Source organism: Erinaceus europaeus, chromosome X, assembly GCF_950295315.1.
Source record: "Erinaceus europaeus chromosome X, mEriEur2.1, whole genome shotgun sequence".
NCBI lineage: Eukaryota > Metazoa > Chordata > Mammalia > Eulipotyphla > Erinaceidae > Erinaceus > Erinaceus europaeus.
The window spans coordinates 49,789,336-49,811,320 of NC_080185.1; the positions used below are offsets into that span (position 1 = coordinate 49,789,336).

Sequence of the window (21,985 nt, forward strand, 5' to 3'; positions counted from 1 at the left end):
TGGCTTGTGGGTTCATATTTTTTTCAGGTAATGCCACCTGATCAATAATGTAGTTTAACTTTGTAGTTGTTAAGCTTCAGGTTGTATACAACCAGGTAAATATCCTCCTCGTCAGTTGTCTATATAGAAAACACCTAGATAATTTATTAAGAATGAACAGAACTTGGGGCTGGGTGGTGGTACACATGGTTGAGCACACATGTTACAATGTGTCAGGACCTGGGTTCAAGCTTTGTCCTATTGAATAGAATAAATAACTAAACAAAAAATGAATGTTAAAAATAAGAGTACTCATCTGTCTTGGTGCCAGGTCTAAGGAGCTCTTAACATTTTTGCTAATAATTTTCTATATGTCTCATATTTGCCTTCTTTCACTTTTGTGATGAAATAAGAGTAAATTACAGGATGAGGGAAAGATTCTATTATTTCAGATCAGGGAAAACAGGGAGACTTGCTGAAGAGTAGTTTTTTTTATGAGTCACATGGCAAATCTTGGTTAGAGCCAGGAATGAAACAAATCTCATGACTCTTCATCCCTTAGACCCTGTTGCCTGTCTTCCTGTCTGAATCGTACCTTGGTTCAGTTCCCAAAAAGAAAATGTGGGCACATGTTCAGAATTAGTAACCTTAAATCTTTTAATTGAAAAAAAATGCATTACCCATTGGGCCTCCTTTTAGAAAATCTTTGAAAAGTTTATCCAGACTTCTTTGAGACCGGAATGTGCTATGTACCCCTGCTACCTCACCAGAAATATTGCCCGTCCAGTTGAAGATGAATGTTGACAAGACTCTACAATCCTCTTGGTGTGTAGTCTTGGAAAGCTCGGTGATAACTGATTGTCAATCATGAAAATAATGTACAGTTAAGGAAATTTTGTTAATCTGGGGGCTGGGTGAATTACTCATTCTTAATAGCTGAGTAGTGTTCTACAATTCATATATACTATCACTTTCTTAGCCACTTATTTGTTGTTGGACACCTAGGTTGCTTCCAAGTTTGGTCTACTGCAAATTATGCTGCTATGAAAATAGGATATGATTTGAGGCAAAGGAACATGTTAGGTGACCAATCTGTATTTCTCATACAAGCCAATTATTTACTTATGGCTTACAAATGGCACCTCAAATCTTCCTTAGACATTTTTCTAGGAAAATCTTTCTAGTCTACTTAAAAAATAAGAATTGGAGAAACTCTCAAATCAGACCTGAAGCTGGAATATTTTTGTAGTCTACTAAGTGCAAGGTGACTGAGGTAACTATTTTTTATTGCATCAAGATGGTCAGGGAGAGCTTATATACCTTTAATGATATGAAAACCCTTGCATCATTTCTCTTTCTCTCTACAAAATTTCATTTGGTTCTTTCTCTGAAGTTCATTCCATTTTCCTAATGCCATTAATTCTTGCCTATAATACTGCATTCATACTGTTCTAAACTCTATGTAGAAATGGTGCTTCAAGCTTACAGCAAACTTCTCCCTGCAATCACAGCGTTATCTCAAACTAAAAACAGATTCACTCATTAACCCTGTTCTGTAAATACACAGGGTAGGACAGAGTACTCAAATTGAAGGGAAGACATATTTTCTTTATGAATAACTAACTACAATACAGATCTCACCATCATTTTGTAGTCTATCTAGCATGTGAATGGTTCCTTCCCATCTTTGCCTTTATCTTTTGGGACACATAGGTCCTATTGAGGAAGAAGCTCATTAAACACTTAATCAAAAGAACTTTGTGTCTTATAATAACCATGTTATTCTCTCTTTCAAAGATAGCTCCCCCTGCTCCCACTAATTTGACCTTGCTGGAGACAAATGCTTGGCATATACACTCATAAGTTTCAAAGCATCTCAGGCTACTGGCTAGCTGTTGTCTTATGATCCAGAGCAAAACCACGATTGGATTAATTGTTTCAGGGATGGTGGGAAAAAAGCTCTGGCAAGATCAAAGAGGAAAGATGCTGCGGGTGGGCTGTGTATTGAGCTGAGTACACAGGAAGGGGCAGAGTGAAATGTGGGTGGGCTGGCAGAAAGAACCAGTAAGCCTTATTCCTTGGCTTTAAGCTAGAATTACAGTCACAGAGATTCAGGAAAAAGAGGCCTAAGTGTTAACTTTTTATGAGCTGCAGTAACTGTTGATGATTTAGACTTTGCATTGATAGTGGTAGTACATTTTCCAGAGTTTTCTTGCCACTCTACTCAGTTCTCTCCAGAATTTAATTCATAATTCTTTACTTTATTCCTATAATTGTTCTTCATGGCTGTTTTTCTTCTTATTTCTAGACCCCTGATTTGTCTTTATTTTTACAGATGTCAAATCTCTGTCACACACATTACCATAACTCAATTTTCTTTTCTTTTTATTTTTGAGAGGGGAACAGAAGATGAGAGAGAGAGAGAGAGAGAGAGAGAGAGAGAGAGCTGCAGCACTGCTTCACTGTTATTGAAGATTTCCCCTGCAGATGGTGAACAGGGGCTTGAATTTAGGTCCTTGCACATTGTAATGTGTGCACTCAACCAGCTGTGCCACCACTCAGTCCCTACTAACTTTCTATTTTCCCAACATTAGAGGCAAATGTCCAAGACAGAGACTTTTTTTATCCAAAATAATCCTCAAACAAGAGAGTTTTGTTGCTGTAGAAAGAACTAACACAATGATGCAGTGAATTTTAAATTTGAATGGGAGATTTGAGGATACGAATTAAAGTATAGGTAGAAATTTAGGTATGTATTCATTCAGAATCCTCCAAAGTATTCTGCTGATAAATTACTGGCTTATTTGATGAATATTTCATCTGAGGATGACACTTTGCATATTTATCACAGCTTGTTTTTAGCAGGTATTGTTGCATTCAGCCTGATAAGAAATTATACTCCACATCAAATATAAATGGAGGAGCCTCTCAGTGATAAATTTTCTCAGTTTTTTTCTTGTGATTCTGGCTTTTAAATTTTTTTTTACCTTTTTTTTTCCTTTTCTTTTTTCAGAGCACTGTTTAGCTCTGGCTTATAGTAGTGATGGGGATTGAACCTGGGACCTTTGGTGTCACAGGCATAAAGTCTTTTATTTTTTATTATCTGTATTTGTTTATTGGAGATAGCCAGAAACTGAGAGGAAGGGGGGGATAGAGAGGGAAAGAAACAGGGGTCATGAGGTGGCACTTCTGGTTGAGTGTACACATTACAGTGTGCAAGGACTCAGGTTTAAGCCCCTGATCCCCACCTGCAGGGGGAAAACTTTGCAAATGAAGCAGTGCAGCAGATGTCTCTCTCTCTTTCCTTCTCTATCTCCCTCCCCCCTCTCAATTTCTGTCTCTTTTCAATAATAAAAGAGAGAGTAACAGAGAGATACCTGCAGCACTGCTTCACCATTTGTAAATTTTTTCCCCTGCATGTGGGGACTGGGAGCTTTAACCCAGGTCCTTGCGCATTGTAAAATATGAGCTCAACTAGGTGCACTGCCACTCAGTCCCCTGTTCAGTTATTTTAATATTCATTAGTGAACCACAGCCTTGTGGCAACAGAGAGAGACAGCTTGATAATAGTAGGGTAGTGTTACAAAATTGCTTTAGAGGAAACTTTTATCTTGGACTCTCAGCTAAGGCTAATATCAAATAAAATGGAAATCACTGAAGTCTTATGGAGCAATATGTATGAAAGAGCAAAACAAAGAAATTACACTTTAATTTTGATTTTTATTACATAGTGTTTAGAATAATGGAAAATAGAAGGGACGTTGAAAATCAGACACAATAAAAGATGTTATTTGTGGCACTAGACTCAACCTTGTATATGCTGTTATTCTCCCTTTTTTAAGCCATTTTGGTTATGTGTATATATTGGTAGTTATCTAGCTAGTAGAAATAGACATTATTCTTTAGCCATTCACCTGCATTTGTTATTTATCAAGACTTTCCTTTTTTTTTTTTTGCAATGAGAGGTCAGGGCGTTTGCACACCTGGCTAAGCATACAGTACTAGGTACAAAGACCCACACAAAGATTTAGGTTCAAGCCCCAGATACCCACCTGCAGGGGGTAAAGGACTTTCCTTTTTCTAATAGTTTAAGATTTATAGCAAAAACTTAACAAGAGGTGCAGATTCTCCATGTGCCCTTTGTCCCTCGCATGTACAGTCTCCATCATTCCTCCCAATCAGAGGGTAATATTTCTTTTTTAAAATATCGTATTCATTTTATTATTGGATAGAGAGAAATTGAGAGGGGGAAGAAATTGAGAGAGGAAGGGAAGATAGAGAAGGGAAGAGACACCTGCAGTACTGCTTCACCACTTGTGAAGCTTTCCCCCTGCAGGTGGGGATCAAAGGTTTGAACCTAGGACCTCGCATACTGCAATGAGTGTGCTTAACCAGGTACACCACCATCTGACCCCTAGAAAGGAATATATATTTTTTACATTTTTATTATCTTTAGTTTTGAATAGAGACTGCCAGAAATTGAAAGGGAAGGGGAGATAGAGAGGGAGAGACAGAGAGAAACCTGCAGTCTTGCTTCACTCATGAAGCTTTCCCCTGAAGGTGGGGACTAGGGGGCTTGAACCCAGGTCCTTGTGCACTGAACATAAGCAGGTGCACCACCAACCGGCCCTAAGAGGAATATTTCTTACAATTGATGAACCTACATCACATCATAATCAACTTTAAACTCATAGTTCACATTAGGGTGCACTTCTGTTGTGCTTCATTCTCTAGATTTGGACAAATGTGTAATGACATGCATCAATCACTGTAATATCATACAGTATATTTTCAATACCCTAAAATTTCACTGGATTCTGTCTGTTTATTTTTTAGTATTTTGAAGATATTTCCAAATTTATTATTATATTCCCTCTAAGAGCCTTGAAAGTTGTATCCATTTTGACAGATTAAAGTGTGGGCAGATTAGGTGGTACAGTCAGTGTTAAATCCAGGAGAAAACCAAAATCTCTTACTTCCAAATATATCTCATGCTATGCTTTGTCTACCAGTGAATATATGGAGGTTAGTTGTATGAAAGCATAGCTTTAAGAGCCCCCAAAGTAATTATATATAGCCATTCTTAAAATCATCCACAGTTGTTGGTAGCAGGGAAGAGATGGCATCACGTTATTCATTCGCAGGGATCAGATTTTCCCGAGTCAGAAGGGAGTTAAGAGTTCTGCCAAGTACTTGGGAATGGGTTGAAATTATTCCAGAAGTGCAGTGGGAAAATATGATTCACTGAACTCGAGTATTTGTCCTATTCATCAGTGGACTACCATTCTGCTCTTCTTGGTTCCAACTTTATGATTAAAGAATTTTGGTGATGGATGACAGAAACCTTATATCTGAAAAGGAATAATTTGAAATTCTTATTTTGTCAACCAAAGCAAGTAGAGTTGTTAATGTATGTTTTATACATTTGTAGTACTATAACTAAACTATGCTTGCTTTGTTATTGTGTTAGGGATTTACATAGTAGCAATTGTTTACCAATAACATAATAATCAATGTTCTGTAAATAAAACCTAAAAGAGGTATGAAAGGAATCAGTGGAGCCCTACATTTAATTGCCTTATATAATACTGTTTTTCAAATGGACAGGGAGTTTATCTTGATTCCTGTTGTACCATTACTGCTTCTAGACATAGAATAGGTACTACCACTTGATAAGCATTCAATAAATATCTGTTGAATGAAACTTAAAAATATCAGTGCATTAAATATTGTTGGTATGGTAGACAGGGAAAAAATATCACCATAGATTGAATGTTAAGGCTACAGCAGGGGGTAGTGTGATAAAATACAAGGTAGGTCTAATAAAGCAATACAAACTAAGGGTGATTTAAGAAACAATAGGGACACATATCCTTAAGGTTAGGAAAGGAAGAATTTTTTTTGGTTTGTTTATTTGTTTTAAGTTTTATTTATAAAAAGGAAGCATTGACAAAAACAATAGGATAAGAGGGGTACAATTCCACACAGTTCCCACCACCAGAATTCCATATCCCATCCCCTCCCCTGATAGCTTCCCTATTCTTAATCCCTCTGAGAGTATGGACCCAAGGTCATTATGGGTTACAGAAGATGGAAGGTCTGGCTTTTGTAATTGCTTCCCCACTGAACTTGGGTATTGACAAGTTGAACTTGTTGGCTTGGGTGTTGAACTTGGGTGTTGTCGATCCATACTCCCAGCCTGTCTCTCTCTTTTCCTAGTGGGGTGGGGCTCTGGGAAATCAGGGCTCCAGGACACATTGGTGGGGTTGTCTGTCCAGGGAAGTACATTTGGCATCATGCTAGCATCTGGAACCTAGTGGCTGAAAGAAGAGTTAACATATAAAGCCAAATTGTTGACGAGTCATGAACCTGAAGGCTGGAATAGTTCAGATGACTCCAACAGTTAACATGCAGTTGGAGCAAAGGTATTGTCTCGAGAGATGAAAAACAAACAAACAAAAAAACTAGGATAGCCACAGGCCCTTTGGAATATACTTAAAATATGCCTACTAGCTATCTGCAAAATGGAGAACCCCCCTTAACTCTTCATCTGCACTGTTCCAGCCTTTAGGTTCATGATTAGTCAACAATTTCTTTGGCTTTATATGTTAACTCTCTTTTCAGCCACCAGGTTCCAGATGCTACCATGATGCCAACCAGACTTCCCTGGACAGACAACCCCACCAATGTGTCTTGGAGCTCCTATTTCCCAGAACCCTGTCCCACTAGGGAAGGAAAGAGGAAGGCTGGGAGTATGGATCTACCTGTCAATGCCCATGTTCAATGGAGAAGCTACTACAAAAGCCAGACCTTCCAGCTTCTGCACCCTATAATGACCTTTGGTCCATACTCCCAGAGGCTTAAAGAATAGGGAAGGGAGGGGATGGGATATGGAGTTATGGTGGTGGGAATTGTGTGGAGTTGTACTTCTCTTATCCTATGGGTTTGTCAGTGTTTCCTTTTTATTAAAAAAAAAAAGACTAAAAAGCTGGATCATGGAAAAGAGTTGCTCCCAAATATGGGAAATGTATATAAATATTGTTAACTGTAAACACCATCAATTTGATATGGGGCCCATATTCAGTGCAGGAGCCTCTGTAATCTCTGTATCCCTATAGGTCTGAGCTCACATTCCATGGTCACGGCTAGGAACATTCTAGGCTGCAATCATTGCAGTTCCTGCCTTCCTCAAGTGGCAGAGTATATTGACCCAATCTCCCTTTGGAAAATGGGGCAGTCTCTACCATTGTTGTTCCTCATTGAGGGCAAGGTCCTGTAGAAACCCACAAGGGGATCCACGATTTTGTTCCTGATGGGGATGACCAGTGAAAGTGGAGAGAGGAATCTGAGGTCTAGGCCCATCATGTCTATGTGGGAATCCCAAGAATCCCTGAGTAAGGCCCCGTGTGATGTAGTGGCCTGGTGGTGACCAAAAGAGCCATCATTAAAGTATGCCATTCTCTTGCTCTTATCCAGCTTTTGTAATCCATACTTTATCTGACAAGGCTAGGCTTGGAATGATTGAGGGAGGTGAAATAGAAGTAAGTGAGGAAGGTGTCAGGTCTAAGTAGAAACTATTTGATTAAGTACTTTATAGTGGATTTTTTTTAGGTCTCTTTGCTTGCTTCTCTTATTGAGTCACTGCAAGCTATTGTGCACTTTTACTTTAAGGTATATATTTTCCCCTAACTTATGGATACATGTGCACATGTGTTCTATCTCATGGTCCCTGGTCTATTTCTAGGTTCTGTGGCTTTGCTAGGAAGTGCACCACCTAAAATAGAATTAAGGAGTCCTGTAAGCTAGGAAATGTCTCACCAGAGTAATGGAACTGAAGGATTGATATTTCATGCCTGGCATCTCTGGACACAATCTGAAGTGAAAAATGTTGAGGCAATACTGGTTACACTGATTTGGTTGTATGTATTGGCAGTAGAGTGCAGGAAAGTGATCCAAGCCATAGAGGTTCCAGGACTGGGAGAAATAAGAGTTTTGTAGAGAATTGTACCCCATAGCTTCTTTAGCCAGTCATCTGTTGATGGGCATTTAGGCTGCTTCTACTATTTAGCTATTGTGTATCATGCAGCTATGAGCACAGAGGTTCATATGACTCTTCAGATTAGTGTTTTCAAGTCCTTTGTATAAATGTCTAAAAGTGCTATTGCTATTTGTTTAAGGACATTCCATACAGTCTTCCAAAGGGGCTGCAACAGTTTGCATTCCCATCAGCAGTTAAAAGAGTTTTCTTTTTCTCCACTAACTCTCCAACAACTGTCATCTCCTGTTTTGTTAATGTTACCTGGCTTTTTCTAGGACTCATAGTCCTTAGCCACTAGAGCCTGAAACACTTAGTTTTGGAAACATTTCAAGTGACCTTTCATTTCCTTGAACACTGAAGTCATTAGAAAAATAAATCACCTGAAATCCTCTGGAAATCACACACAAGTGAGAGCCTGGGACCACCAAAGACAAAGCAAAGCAAAGCAAAGCAAAAACCAAAACCAGATATTACTAGAATTCAGATTTCCTTTACCTCTCATTATGTTGGCAAATGAACCTTTCTGCTGTGCATACCTGTGTGTATAGCTTATGAGCTCTGCCTAACTATCTTTAGTTACACAGTATTTTTTAAAATTTTTAATAATGATTCAGTAATGATTAATGGGATTGTAAGGTAACAGGAGTACATTTCCATACAGTTCCCACCACCAGAGTCACATATTCCATCCTTCCATTGGAAGATTCCCTATTGGAGTATAGACCAAAATTCTTTATGGGGTGCAGAAGATGGAAGGTCTAGCTTCTGTAATTTTCTTTATGTAAGATTTGGATGTTAGCAAGTCAATCCATACCCACAGCCTGTTTCTATCTTTTCCTAGTGAGTAGGTCTCTACACAGTACTTTTAACCACAGGAAAAGTATTTGTTTCTCATGATTTCTCCAAGTCATAACATTTTTGAGAGCATACAGAGTTCTTGAAGCTACTCAGTGCTTGTTTTTTTTTTTAATTTTTGTTTTATTTATTTATTATTGGATAGAGACAGAGAGAAATTGAGAAAGGAGGGGGGATGTATATACAGAGAGACAGAGAGACACCTGCAACACTGCTTCACCACTCATGAAGCTTTCCCCATGCAGGTGGGGACCAGGAGCTTAAACCTGGATCCTTGCTCACTATAATATGTGCACTTAACCAGGTGCATCACCTCCTGGCCCAGTGCTTGCTTTTAATTAAATCTCAAATGAATGTTCTTGAATCATAAAGTTACCTGCATTTTTATTTCATGGAATTTTTATTTTTATTATTTATTCCCTTTTGTTGGCCCTTGTTATTGTTGTAGTTATTATTATTGTTGTTATTGATGTCATTGTTATTGGATAGAACAGAGAGAAATGGAGAGAGGAGGGGGAAGACAGAGAGGGGGAGAGAAAGAGAGACACCTGCAGACCTGCTTCACCACTTGTGAAGCGACTCCCTTGCAGGTGGGGAGCCGGGGGCTCGAACCTGGATCCTTCTGACGGTCCTTGTGCTTTGCGCCACGTGCACTTAACCTGCTGCACTACCGCCCGACTCCCTATTTCATGAAATTTTAAAGCCTAGTATTACATGTGTGTTTTAGGAGAAGTTAATGTTTTTTTTTAATATTTCAAGGATAAGTGGATATGGCAATTAGAGGTATTGAGAGTATGTGAACCATGCTAACGTTACCTGAAGTCAGTATTCAAAGTTGAGAAGACAAGAACATACATGATTAGGCATTAACATTTTTCTTTTAAAAAGTAAAGTAACTCTCAGTACTTTTTGTACCTGACACTCTACTAAGCACTTTATGTGTTTCCATTAACCTGTATAGAAGTAGGTCACATCATCATCTCCATGTATTGAAGCATGAGTAAATGGAAGTTTAGGTAGATTAAGTATATTGCCTAAGGTTGTTTACATAGTAAGTGGGAGAACTAGATATGGCCTTTAGGAATCTGAGGTCAGAGTTCTAATTTTAACCATTTTTCTTTTTTAAATTTAATTTATTTATTTACTTATTTTAATTTTTTATTTATAAAAAGGAAACATTGGCAAAACCATAGGATAAGAGGGTTACAACTTCACGCAGTTCCCACCACCAGACCTCCGTATCCCACCCCCTTCTCTAATAGCTTTCCTATTCTTTAACCCTCTGGCAGTATGGACCCAAGATCATTGTGGGATGCAGAAGGTTGAAGGTCTGGCTTCTGTAATTGCTTCCCCGCCGAACATGGGTGTTATTATTGGATAGAGAGATTGAGGGGAGGGGGAGAGAGAGGGAGAGATAGATGATAGATAGATAGATAGATAGATAGATAGATAGATAGATAGATAGATAGATAGATAGATGATAGAGAGCTGCAGCTCTGGTTCACCACTGGTGAAGCTTTTCCCCTGAAGTTGAGGACCAGGGGCTTGAACCTGGGTCCTTGGACACTAGTATGTGTGATTAGCCAAGTATACTATCACCTGACCCCAATTTTAACCATTTTTTCTGTGGACTCTCTACCTTAGACTGAACTTCTAATGATACTGGAAGGTGAATTTGGGGGCCTAAGAAATCCTAATAAATGCTTTGACAACTAAAGAGTTTAGGTTTTGCTGGAGATAGATTTGTAGTGAAGAGTTAGAAAGAAAAGAAATTTATCAAGATGAAGGTGAAAATGAAACATATGAAGTCCAGAATTGTATGAGCTAATAAAATATATAGACCTTTGTTTCTTTCTACATATAGATGATGTTTTGAAAACGTACTGTGTGGGCTGCACAGTGATACCCTTGATTGAATGCATGTTACCATTTGCAAGGACCCAAGGTTCAAGGCCACAGTTCCCACATTCAGGGGGAAAGCTTCAAGAGCAGTGAAGCAGTGCTATAGGGGTCTCTCTGTCTTATCTTATCATCTCTCTCTATCCAATTAATAAATTAAATAAAAATATCCACCAAACCAAAAAAAAAGAAAAAAGAAAGTGTAGTGACTATAACCTAGACAATAGTCTACTTTGTTGATTGCATCTATAGGGCTTGCATCCAAAACTTGTTTCTTTCTACTCTGTCTTGCCCAGAGATTAATAATTTACTATGTAATAATAATATTTATGGGTAAACTGCACTGTTTTTTCTTTTTTCTGAAGGAATTAGGAAAAGTATACCTGAGATGGTGGTCTTGATACCTAGTAGAAAATCTTTTCAGTTGGAAAACACAAATTAATTCACTTTATTAAAAGGGCTCTTCTAATCTGATCTTTGACCACAGTCTCTGTATGATAACAGAAGACAGCCTGTTACTCATCATGAAGGACATTTTCACCATTCATTTTTTTTTTGGGGGGGGGGGAAGTGAATGAAAGAAATCTAAATGTAATACTAAATTTGGACACACTGACCATTTGATATTTTTCTTTCTATCTTGCAACTACTTCAACCTGGCCTTCTAGTTGAAAAAGAAGCAAGTATATGTAGATAAAGTGGAGAAGATGCAACAGGCCCTTGTACAGCTCCAGGCAGCATGTGAAAAACGTGAGCAGCTAGAGCATCGTCTTCGGACAAGATTGGAGAGGGAACTGGAATCTCTCAGAATTCAGCAGGTATCATTAGGAAAATGATATTATTTTTGATTGCTTATTTTATTGGTGTTTGACAGGAGACAAAAGTCACCCTCTTGTTCACCTCTAGAACTTTCTTCCCACGTAATTTTGGTCCAGCACACCCTCCTAATTGTAAAAGGAAGCTTATTTCCTTAGATCTTATCACAGAAAAAGCCTTGCATTTTTTATTTTCATAGAAACCCCTATAAGAAATTAAGATGCTATATAAATCGACTCCTTGAGATTTTGAAATTGGAAATAGTCCTTAGAATCTGATAGCCATACACAACCCTTGTCATAATGGGGTGAGAGAAAAGACCCAAAAATGTTTGTCTGTTACATGTGTATTCACAATCTAGGACCAGTATAGGGACAGGATATTTTTCAATACAATTTTTATTATGGGCCAATTACTAGTTTATTTTTCTATTTTTTATCTGGAGGTTAATTATGTAGAGTACAGTTTTGGCACATCAAATACTAGTTATTAATCCCATGTCAGCAGACACATATAATATTTTTTTGCTTTTTTTTTCCAATAAGAATATCACTGCTCTCTGCAGCCATGTTATCATTTTTTTTTCTTTCTTTTGATGGAGAAAGAGAAATTGAGAGGGAAATGGGCAATAGAGAGGGAGAGAGACACCTGCAGCACTGTTTCTCTGCTTGTGAAACTTCGCCCTTGCAGGTGTGAACTGGCACCTTGAGCCAAAGTCCATGTACATGAAAACGTGTGTTTTACCAGGTGAGCCAACGACACCAGAAATAAATTTTTTAAATTATTGATCCATTATCAGAAAAGTATAATAGTTTGATTGCCAAGCCTTTTTCTTGATCATGGAAGTCTCATATTTAAGGCAAAGATAGAAAGTTCTGTGACTTTAGGAAGAAAACTGAAGTTCCCTTGCTTGCAAATCAGAATCCAAACTGAAGTAACATAGGAAGTGATCATTTATAAGAATAAGGGCACTTAAAATGGCCTCAACCACCATGGATCTTCTCTCTAACCTCTGAGTGGTCATGGTATCTCCTTTAACAGCGTCAGGGAAACTCTCAGCCCACCAGTGTTTCAGAATATAATGCTGCTACATTGATGGAGCTTCTCCGTGAGAAAGAGGAACGGATCTTGGCCCTGGAAGCTGATATGACTAAGTGGGAGCAGAAGTATTTGGAGGAGAATGTGATGAGACATTTTGCTTTGGATGCTGCTGCAACTGTAGCTGCTCAGCGGTAAGTAGTTGGCTGGTATATGTGGAGTGTAGAACAAAAAGGTGACTTGATCAGTAGATGTTCCACTGTGTTCTTTCTGGAATGGCTAATTTTACCCAGTTAATAATTAAAAATTTTTTCTTTCAACTGGATATATGGGGACTCAGTAACTGTGAGAGAAAAGTGCCAGGTATTTGAGCATAAAAGTTACTATGAAGTTACTGGAATCATAGTCCAGCTTTCCCCAGGAACCAGGATGAACACAGATAGAATTAATTGAACATTTACACACTTAACACCATCAGATACACAGACTTTTTTTTTAAACCTATATATGTAGGTTACTTTGTTTAGCTCCAGGACTGGAGTGAGTAAAAATTCTCCAGAAGGGAGTTGGGCGGTAGTGCAGCGGGTTAAGGGCAGGTGGCGCAAGGACCGGTGAGGATCCCGGTTCGAGCCCCTGACTCCCCACCTACAGGGGAGTCACTTCACAGGCGGTGAAGCCAGTCTGCAGGTGTCTATCTTTCTCTCCCCCTCTCTGTCTTCCCCTCCTCTCTCTATTTCTCTCTGTCCTATCCAACAACAACGACATCAATAACTACAACAATAAAACAACAAGGGCAACAAAAGGAAATAAATATTTTCAAAAAACACTTCACTAGAGAAATGACATTTAGAAACTAAATGTCACTTAGGAGTGACTGCTGCCATTTGATAGCTCTGTCTTATCCAAGGTATTCAAAAGGCTATGCTGAACATGAATCCAACCCTGCCCTTTGAGAAAGTCTGTATTTGAAGGAAGGCTTCATTCTCTCAATCCATGAATCTAGGCACATATAGGCAGTCATATTACAGAAAGTGGCTCCATTTGCTCTTGCATGTTTCCTTTATATATTATAAGCATTAAATAATTGGATTTTGGAGAAAATAATAATCATATCCACTTAAATTTTGTCACTGCCATTCATAACCACCATATAAGGAATAAACATCAAAAAGTAAATTCAAATCAGGAAAATTGTGTGGGCAGAAAATACAAAGTTAGTCTTGATCTGGAGTTTGATATCTAAGGTACAGTATAACATATTGCATCCAGATAAATCTTTGCATAGAAATTTATTAATAATAACAGTATTTTATCATTCTCCTCAAATTGTTGAGCTGGCAGAGTCTGGATGTGCTTGCCAGACTGGATTATTATAATGTTTGTGTGTGAGGACACTGGTAAATACATTTAGTTTTCTTTTTAATTTTTATTTATAAAAAAGGAACACTGAAAAAAATCATAGGATAAGAGGGGTACAACTCCACACTGTTCCCTCCACCAGAACTGCACATCCCATCCCCTCCCCCAGTAGCCCTCCTATTCTTTATCCCTCTGGGAGTATGGACCCATGGTCATTATAGGGTGCAGAAGCTGGAAGGTCTGGCTTTTGTAATTGCTTCTCCACTGAACATGGGCTTTGACAGGTCAATCAATACTCCCAGCCTGTCTTTCTTTCCCTAGTGGGGTGGGGTTCTGGTGAAGCAGAGCTTCAGGATATATTGGTGGGGTCATCTGCCCAAGGAATTCTAGCTGGCATCATGTTAGTATCTGGAACCTGGTAGCTGAAAAGAGACTTAACATATCCTCTCCTAGGGATATATCCCAAGTAATCCATAACACCCAACTAAAAAGATATGTGTACACCTATGTTCATAGCAGCACAATTCGTAATAGCTAAAACCTGGCAGCAACCCAGCTGTCCAGCAACAGATGAATGGCTGAGAAAGCTATGGTGTATATATACATAATGGAATACTACACAGCTATTAAGAACAGTGAACCCACCTTCTCTGACCCATCTTGGATGGAGCTAGAAGGAATTATGTTAAGTGAGCTAAGTCAGAAAGACAAAGACAAGTATGGGATGATCCCACTCATGAGCAAAAAGGGAAACTAAAAGCAGGATTTGACTGAGTTTGGAGTAGGGCATCAAAGTAAAAATCTCTGGGTGGAGCCTGAGGGTGGATGTTTGGCTTTACTAGGGGTGTGGAGTGGGGAGGCGAGGCTGGGGTGGGGTACAGTCTTTTGGTGGTGGAAATGGTGTTTATATACACTCCTATTAACTTTTAGTCATATAAAATTACTATTTAATTAATATGAGAGGTGGTCTGGGAAGTGGCACAGTAGATAAGGCACTGGACTCTCAAGCATGATGTCCTGAGTTCAATCCCCAGCAGCACATGTACCAGAGTAATGTCTGATCCTCTCTCTCCTCCTATCTTTCTCATGAATAAATAAATAAATCTTTAAAAAAATTAATATGAGAGGAGAAAATTGAATGTCTCAATTTTTAATGCACAGACTATGCATTTACTTTTAGATCTGTTTCAATTCAGAGGGTCATTGGTGCTTAAGAAGTGGGCATATTTTAACGAGCCCATTTTCAGTGTATGGTTTAATCAATATTAGTAAATTATTTATGGTCATGTAGATGCCACTGTTATCAAGAAAATGACACTTTTTTTTAGATTTAGATTGATATTTATCTTTTTTTTAATTTTTTATTTAAGAAAGGATTAATGAACAAAACCATAAGGTAGGAGGGGTACACCTCCACACAATTCCCACCACCCAATCTCCATAACCCACCCCCTCCCATGATAACTTTCCCATTCTCTAGCCCTCTGGGAGCATGGACCCAGGGTCATTGAGGGTTGCAGAAGGTAGGAGGTCTGGCTTCTGTAATTGCTTCCCCGCTGAACATGGGCATTGACTGGTCCATCCATACTCCCAGTCTGCCTCTCTTTTTCCCTAGTAAGGTGTGTTTCTGGGGAAGCTGAGCTCCAGGACACATTGGTGGGGTCTTCAATCCAGGGAAGCCTGGCCAGCATCCTGGTGGCATCTGGAACCTGGTGATTGAAAAGAGAGTTAACATATGAAGCCAAACAAATTGTTGAGCAATCATGGATCCCAAGCTTGGAATAGTGGAGAGGAAGTGTTAGGGAGGTACTCACTGTAAACTCTAGTGTACTTCTGCTTTCAGGTATATATTTTACAGTAGTTTATGGATACATGTGAATATAAGCTCTCTCTCACAGAAACTGGTGTATATCTAGGTTATGGGACTTTGTTAGAAAGTGAACTACCTGAGATGAAATTAGAGTGTACTATAAAAGGAAAGGTCTCACCCGAGTAATGAAGCTGAAGGGTTGTCATTCCACAAGTGAAGTCTCTGGACCCAGTCCCTTAACAGTCCCAGTCCTTTCTCTTGTACCTGACCGTAGACAACCCATCTGCTTTTTATCACTATATTTTCCCATTTTATAGAAAGTCATATAAAAAGTTATACAGGATATACTTTTATTCAGCAAAATTGAAGAGACTTGTTTGTGAGACTTCCTATAAGTCAAATAAGAACATTAAAATAATTTGATCACTTAGGATAATTGAAATAATTAAAATTGTATAACTTGTTTATTATCTGGGTAGAGAACCATAGCCATATGCCAAGACCCTGAGATTCGATGTGTCTCAGGACTGAGAGAAAATAATTTTAGTCATCTATAGTAAATCTGAAAAGTATGGAGGGACAGCACATAGGCATCTCTAATGGAAGAATATCAGGTGTGCCAGTCACCAGAACTCCCAGCAGAGTATTTATTGGTAAATTATGTGTCACATCAAAGAGAATAGGGAGATCAAAGATGATCTTAGGCAAACACAATCCAGGAGCAATTGTCAAAGTACAAATTACTTTCAAGGTATGGAAACATAAAAATTGTATTAAACCTCTATTACAATAGTCTTTGTCTGAGTGTCATTAGGTGCAATTATTTGATGCCTCAAGAAATATTCACATCACTATTATATACAGACCCCAAACCCTTGGGGAATTTGGAGAAGTTGGAAAGCAGAAAGTGAAAGATGGTCACACATTACACATCTACCTATGCCTTCATTCCAGGCCTCCCTCAATTTTCATCCTTCACATCCTTCTCAATCTACATTCTCTATTATAGCTTCAAATTGTAACTGGTATCTTTAATAGTAAAAAAGAATTTAAAAAACTTATTAAGTTTGTCATATGGCTATGGTACTTTACTTCCATTGTAACTAAAATCAATACCTCTTGTGTTTCCCTAAAATCTCTCCTTGGATTCCTACCACAGAAAACAAATGATAGTTCATTGGCTCTATTTTAATTATAACCAATAAAATTTTCATTTAGGGAGTTGGGCAGTAGCGCAACGGGTTAGGCGTAGGCGGCGCAAAGCGCAAGGACCAGCCTAAGGATCCTGATTCCAGCCCCCCTGCTCCCCACCTGCAGGGGAGTCGCTTCACAGATGGTGAGGCAGGTCTGTAGGTGTCTCTCTTTCTCTCCCCCTCTCTGTCTTCCCCTCCTCTCTCCATTTCTCTCTGTCCTATCCAACAACAAGGACATAACAGCAATAACAGTAATAACTACACCAATGAAACAACAAGGGCAACAAAAAGGGAATAAAAATAAATAAATAAATAAATATAAAAAATTTAAAAATCATTCATTCTTCCCTCTCTTGATATCAACAATAAGTCTCCAAGTTTCAGTATTTCTGCCTTTTTAAGAATTTGAGATATGACACTGTATAAGATGTTTGAATTGAGGGATGGCAATATAGCTTTCTTGGATAGTGTGTACATGCATGACCTAACTGCACTGAAGGAAGCTCTGGTGCTGTGATATTTTTCAGTCTCTCTTTCTGCAAAATGAATAAATAAATAAAATATTTTGAGATAGGATGTCCAGGAGTTGTCACAGTTGATAAAATGTTGGGCTCTCAAGCAAGAGATCTGGAGTTTGATCCCTGGAACTGCATGTACAGAGTGATGTTCTGATTCATACTCATTCTCTTTCCCCCTCCTCATCACTAAATAAGTAAGTCTATAATAAAAGAATTAGAGATGAACTATGTCGAATCCAGAGATACACAGCTTGAGTTTTACAAGAAGTATTTTTAGGCTCAAAAATCTCTCTACCAGTGTGTTTAAGGGTAATCTCAGAGTACTGCAAATTATCAGGTAAAGTTATTCCTTCAGACTCTGCTTTCTTGCTTTTGCCAAAACTATTGGCTTAGAGTCTCAGTATTCTAGAAGGAAGACTGAAGCTGATGGCCATCCCAGCACTTCTGTAGGCATTCACTAAGTGCCCCACATTTTCAGGCTTCATTCCTGGCAAGCTCACTGTGTCCATATCAATTAGCTGGCAGGCCTCAGAGTCCCCAAAATGGTCTTTTATGCAGTGAAAGTGGCAAGAAGCCAGTACTGGCTCCCCCAGCGACAAATTGTACACTCATTTCCCCAGTGTTCATAGACACCATGAATTTTTTAGAGAGGCTTGGCTCAGAAGTCTTAGCCACTATTTTGGAATGCCATGCTGCAAGAATTGCCTCCAAGATTATACTAAGAGCTAGAATCCTTACCCTGGTCCTTGCACTTTGCACCACGTGTGCTTAACCCACTGTGCTACTGCCTGACTCCCAAGCTAGAATTTTTAATGTACTCTCTTGTTTGTTATATTTGTTATTTCCTTCTATCTATACTTTTTTTCTTAATAGTAACATTATTGAGTGTTTTTTTTTAAATTTTTTCTAACACTGTATGCTTTTACTTTATCCTCCAATCCTATCCATGAAGTGTAGGGACAATTACTTTTTTATATTTATTTATGTATTTATTCCCTTTTGTTGCCCTTGTTTTATTGTTGTAGTTATTACTGTTGTTTTTATTGATGTTGTCGTTGGATAGGACAGAGAAAAATGGAGAGATTAGGGGAAGACAGAGAGGGGGAGAGAAAGAGAGACACCTGCAGACCTGCTTCACCACCTGTGAAGCAACTCCCCTGCAGATGGGGAGCCGGGGTCTCTAACCAGGATCCTTAAGCCAGTCCTTGCACTTGGCACCACGTACGCTTAACCTGCTGTGCTACTGCCCAACCCCCAGGACAATTACTTTTTATACATTTTACATATGAGGAGACTGAGGCTTAGGACACTTAGCTGGCTTCCTGAATTCATAGAGTTTTTTTTTTTTTTTTTAAATTTTTTATTTAAGAAAGGATTAGTGAACAAAAGCATAAGGTAGGGTCTATTTCATCTCAGGTAGTTCACTTTCTAACAAAGTCCCATAACCTAGATATACACCAGTTTCTGTGAGAGAGAGCTTATGTGCACACGTTATCCATAAACTACTGCAAAATATATACCTGAAAGCAGGACTACACTAGAGTTTGCAGTGAGTACCTCCCTAACACTTCCTCTCCACTATTCCAAGCTTGGGATTCATAGAGTTTTTAAGGCAGGGATTTTAGGAAAACTGGAACATAACTCCATTTTGGTCTATAATCAGAATATTGCTATCAACTCAACACAATGCCACTTTCTTTGGGGCATTTTGGAACACGGGAACCATTCCCAGTTGAACTACAAACAAATTAACTTCACTAGAGAAAATACAGAATTTTGAGAGGCTAAAATGTTGCAGATGTTAACAAATGATAAGAGCTATTTTAATTCTTTCCCCGTAATCTCTCTAGTCAGTGCTTTATTCAAGTCAAGTAAATTGTTCCAGTCTTGCATGTAAACTACAAGCATTTTAGGGAACAGTAGTTTTTTTAGGAGTTCACCAACATTTTCTGCTTTTTACTGCTAACTTTCTGCATCTTCATTCTCCTACCACTTTCACCCCCTTCTGCACTGGTCACAGTCTCTAAACTAAAAGCATAGCAAGCTGTCAGAAGAAAAATATGTCTGAAGTTCTTATAAATCTTGTCCGCATAGGAAATATAATGAAGCAGTGCCAGTTCATTGTTTTCCAGCACTATTGTCTGATTTCCTTTAAGACTAACATAATTATGCCAATATTCTCATCCCTCTATGAGTTATTCAATTAATATCCTCTTCTCTTTATTCTCTTCTTTTTTCTACCAATAGTTTTAAATGAACATAAATGAACTAAATTAAAGATATATGAACTCAATTTTCAGGACAATGTGGGGTTCCTTTATTTTTTTGACTTTTGTTGTCTAGACATCAATTATGCCCATGGAGTGAATCATGTCTTCTCTTCTTTTCTTTTTCTTTTTCATCCCCTTTCCTCCTCCCACTCTACTTATTTATTGATCTTTTGAGTTAATGACCTGAAATACTTTAATATAGAACATAATGGTCCCTCATGCCTTGGGGTTCTGGTAAGAGAACGATTATTTGGTATAGACTCGTTGATTTATTGCTATAATACTTCAGGTATTGGTTAGTAGGAACCAAGTGACACTCAAAGACTCAACTCAGGTTTTGTACTTGATCTCACCAAAAGGCAAATCTAGAATTTGTACATACTACTATGTACAGTTGTACATACTACTATTCATTTGTAGTTGTAACCATTTAGTACTTTCTCCAACTTCCTTCAAAGTCTAGTGTTTTCATGACTGTCATGAAAATCAAGTGGAAGTATCTTATGTATAATAACATAAAGTGGAAATGTAAATAGCTTCCAATTGCGTAGCAATAATCTAAAGACTTAAAGCAAATCTTTGTCACACTGTATGTCTGTTTAGTTCTTAAAGCAAACATGTATACTTCATAGAATCATTCACTAGCTTTTGCAACTGTGTCTATGCCAATAGCTTCTTCTAGAAATGAATGTTGAACCTTCCTTTCTTGCATTCTTTTATAAAGACATTATCCAGAAACCACCCATCCTTAGTGACTGATTTTAGATACAGCTTTCCCACAATATCTTTGACTTAAAAAAGACACAGTTTATTAACTTTCCTGCCTTCTTCTCATCAATACTGCCATTTTCCTTCTCAGGGACACAACAATCATCAGTCACTCTCCTAACACCAGCTATGACACAACTCTAGAAGCTCGCATCCAGAAGGAGGAGGAAGAAATCTTGATGGCAAATAAACGTTGCCTTGATATGGAGGGCAGGTAAAATGTTGACCCAAAGTCTAGTGGGTTTGAGCAGTTGATATATATATATATAATTTATCAGAAATTAGTAACGATTTTAATGCAGAACTGGGAAATATGATAATGTCACTTGCTCTACCCCTTTACCTCTGTGACATTAACTTAGAACTTAAAATGCAATGAATGACTTCTGCCTCCATCATTGTAGAATTCTAGATAGCACTGCCTTTCCTATTAGCTTTGGTTATTTATTTCTGTCTGTCCTCTGGCAGAAACAAATTATTGGTATTTTCATTCTGGGCATTCTTTTTATTTTATTTTATTATTATTTTATTTTTTGACATTCATTTTATTTTATTTTGTTTTTAATTTTTTATTTATAAAAAGGAAACATTGGGGAGCCGGCAGTAGCGCAGCAGGTTAAGTGCACTTGGCGCAAAGCACAAGGACTGCCGTAAGGATCCCAGTTTGAGCCCCCCGGCTCCCCACCTGTAAGGGGGTCGCTTCACAGGCAGTGAAGCAGGTCTGCAAGTGTCTCTCTTTCTCCCCCCCTTCTTCCCCTTCGCTCTCCATTTCTCTCTGTCCTAACGACGACATCAACAACAACAATAACTACAACAATGAAAAACAACAAGTGCAGCAAAAGGAAAAAAAATAAATATAAAAAAAAAGAAAAAAGGAAACATTGACTAAACCATAGAATAAGAGAGTTACAACTTCACACAATTCCCACCGCCAGAACTCTGTATCACATCCCCTCACCTCATAGCTTTCCTGTTATTTAACCCTCTGGGAATATGGAGCCAAGGTCATTGTGGGATGCAGAAGGTGGAAGGTCCATCTTCTGTAATTGCTTCCCCACTAAACATGGGTGCTGACTGGTCGATCCATACTCCCAGCCTGTCTCTCTCCCTAGTGGGGAAGGGCTTTAGGGAAGCGGAGCTCCAGGACACATTGATGGGGTTGTCTGTCCAGGGAATCTGGGCATTCTTTATATCACTGCTCCTCAATTTTGTGACATAGCAGAATATTCAGTAAATCATATCTACTCAAACTGGGAAGTAGGGAATCTGAATTCTCTTGTAAACTTGTGAACATTTAAGTCGTAGTTCATTCATAGAAATTCTCAACTTTGCTCAGAATGCATGATTTCCGTTGGCTCAGTTTGTTTACTTCAGCACTTACTATATTAGTTTACATTCTTATATACAACCATTCTTTTCACTTATACTTTAGTTTTGTCTCC

At 38.4% G+C, this 21,985-nt stretch overlaps 1 protein-coding gene across 4 annotated transcripts in view; it reads left to right on the forward strand.

Annotated features, from left to right (window-relative positions):
* Positions 1–21,985, forward strand: part of AMOT (angiomotin) — a 76,786-nt gene that overhangs the window by 47,805 nt on the left and 6,996 nt on the right. For all 4 annotated transcript variants that reach the window (XM_007535902.3, XM_060182799.1, XM_060182798.1 and 1 more), the window contains 3 exons: positions 11,440–11,589; positions 12,629–12,819; positions 20,635–20,757. In XM_007535902.3, coding sequence (XP_007535964.1) covers positions 11,440–11,589; positions 12,629–12,819; positions 20,635–20,757 — 464 coding nt within the window. The remainder of the gene's footprint in view (positions 1–11,439; positions 11,590–12,628; positions 12,820–20,634; positions 20,758–21,985) is intronic.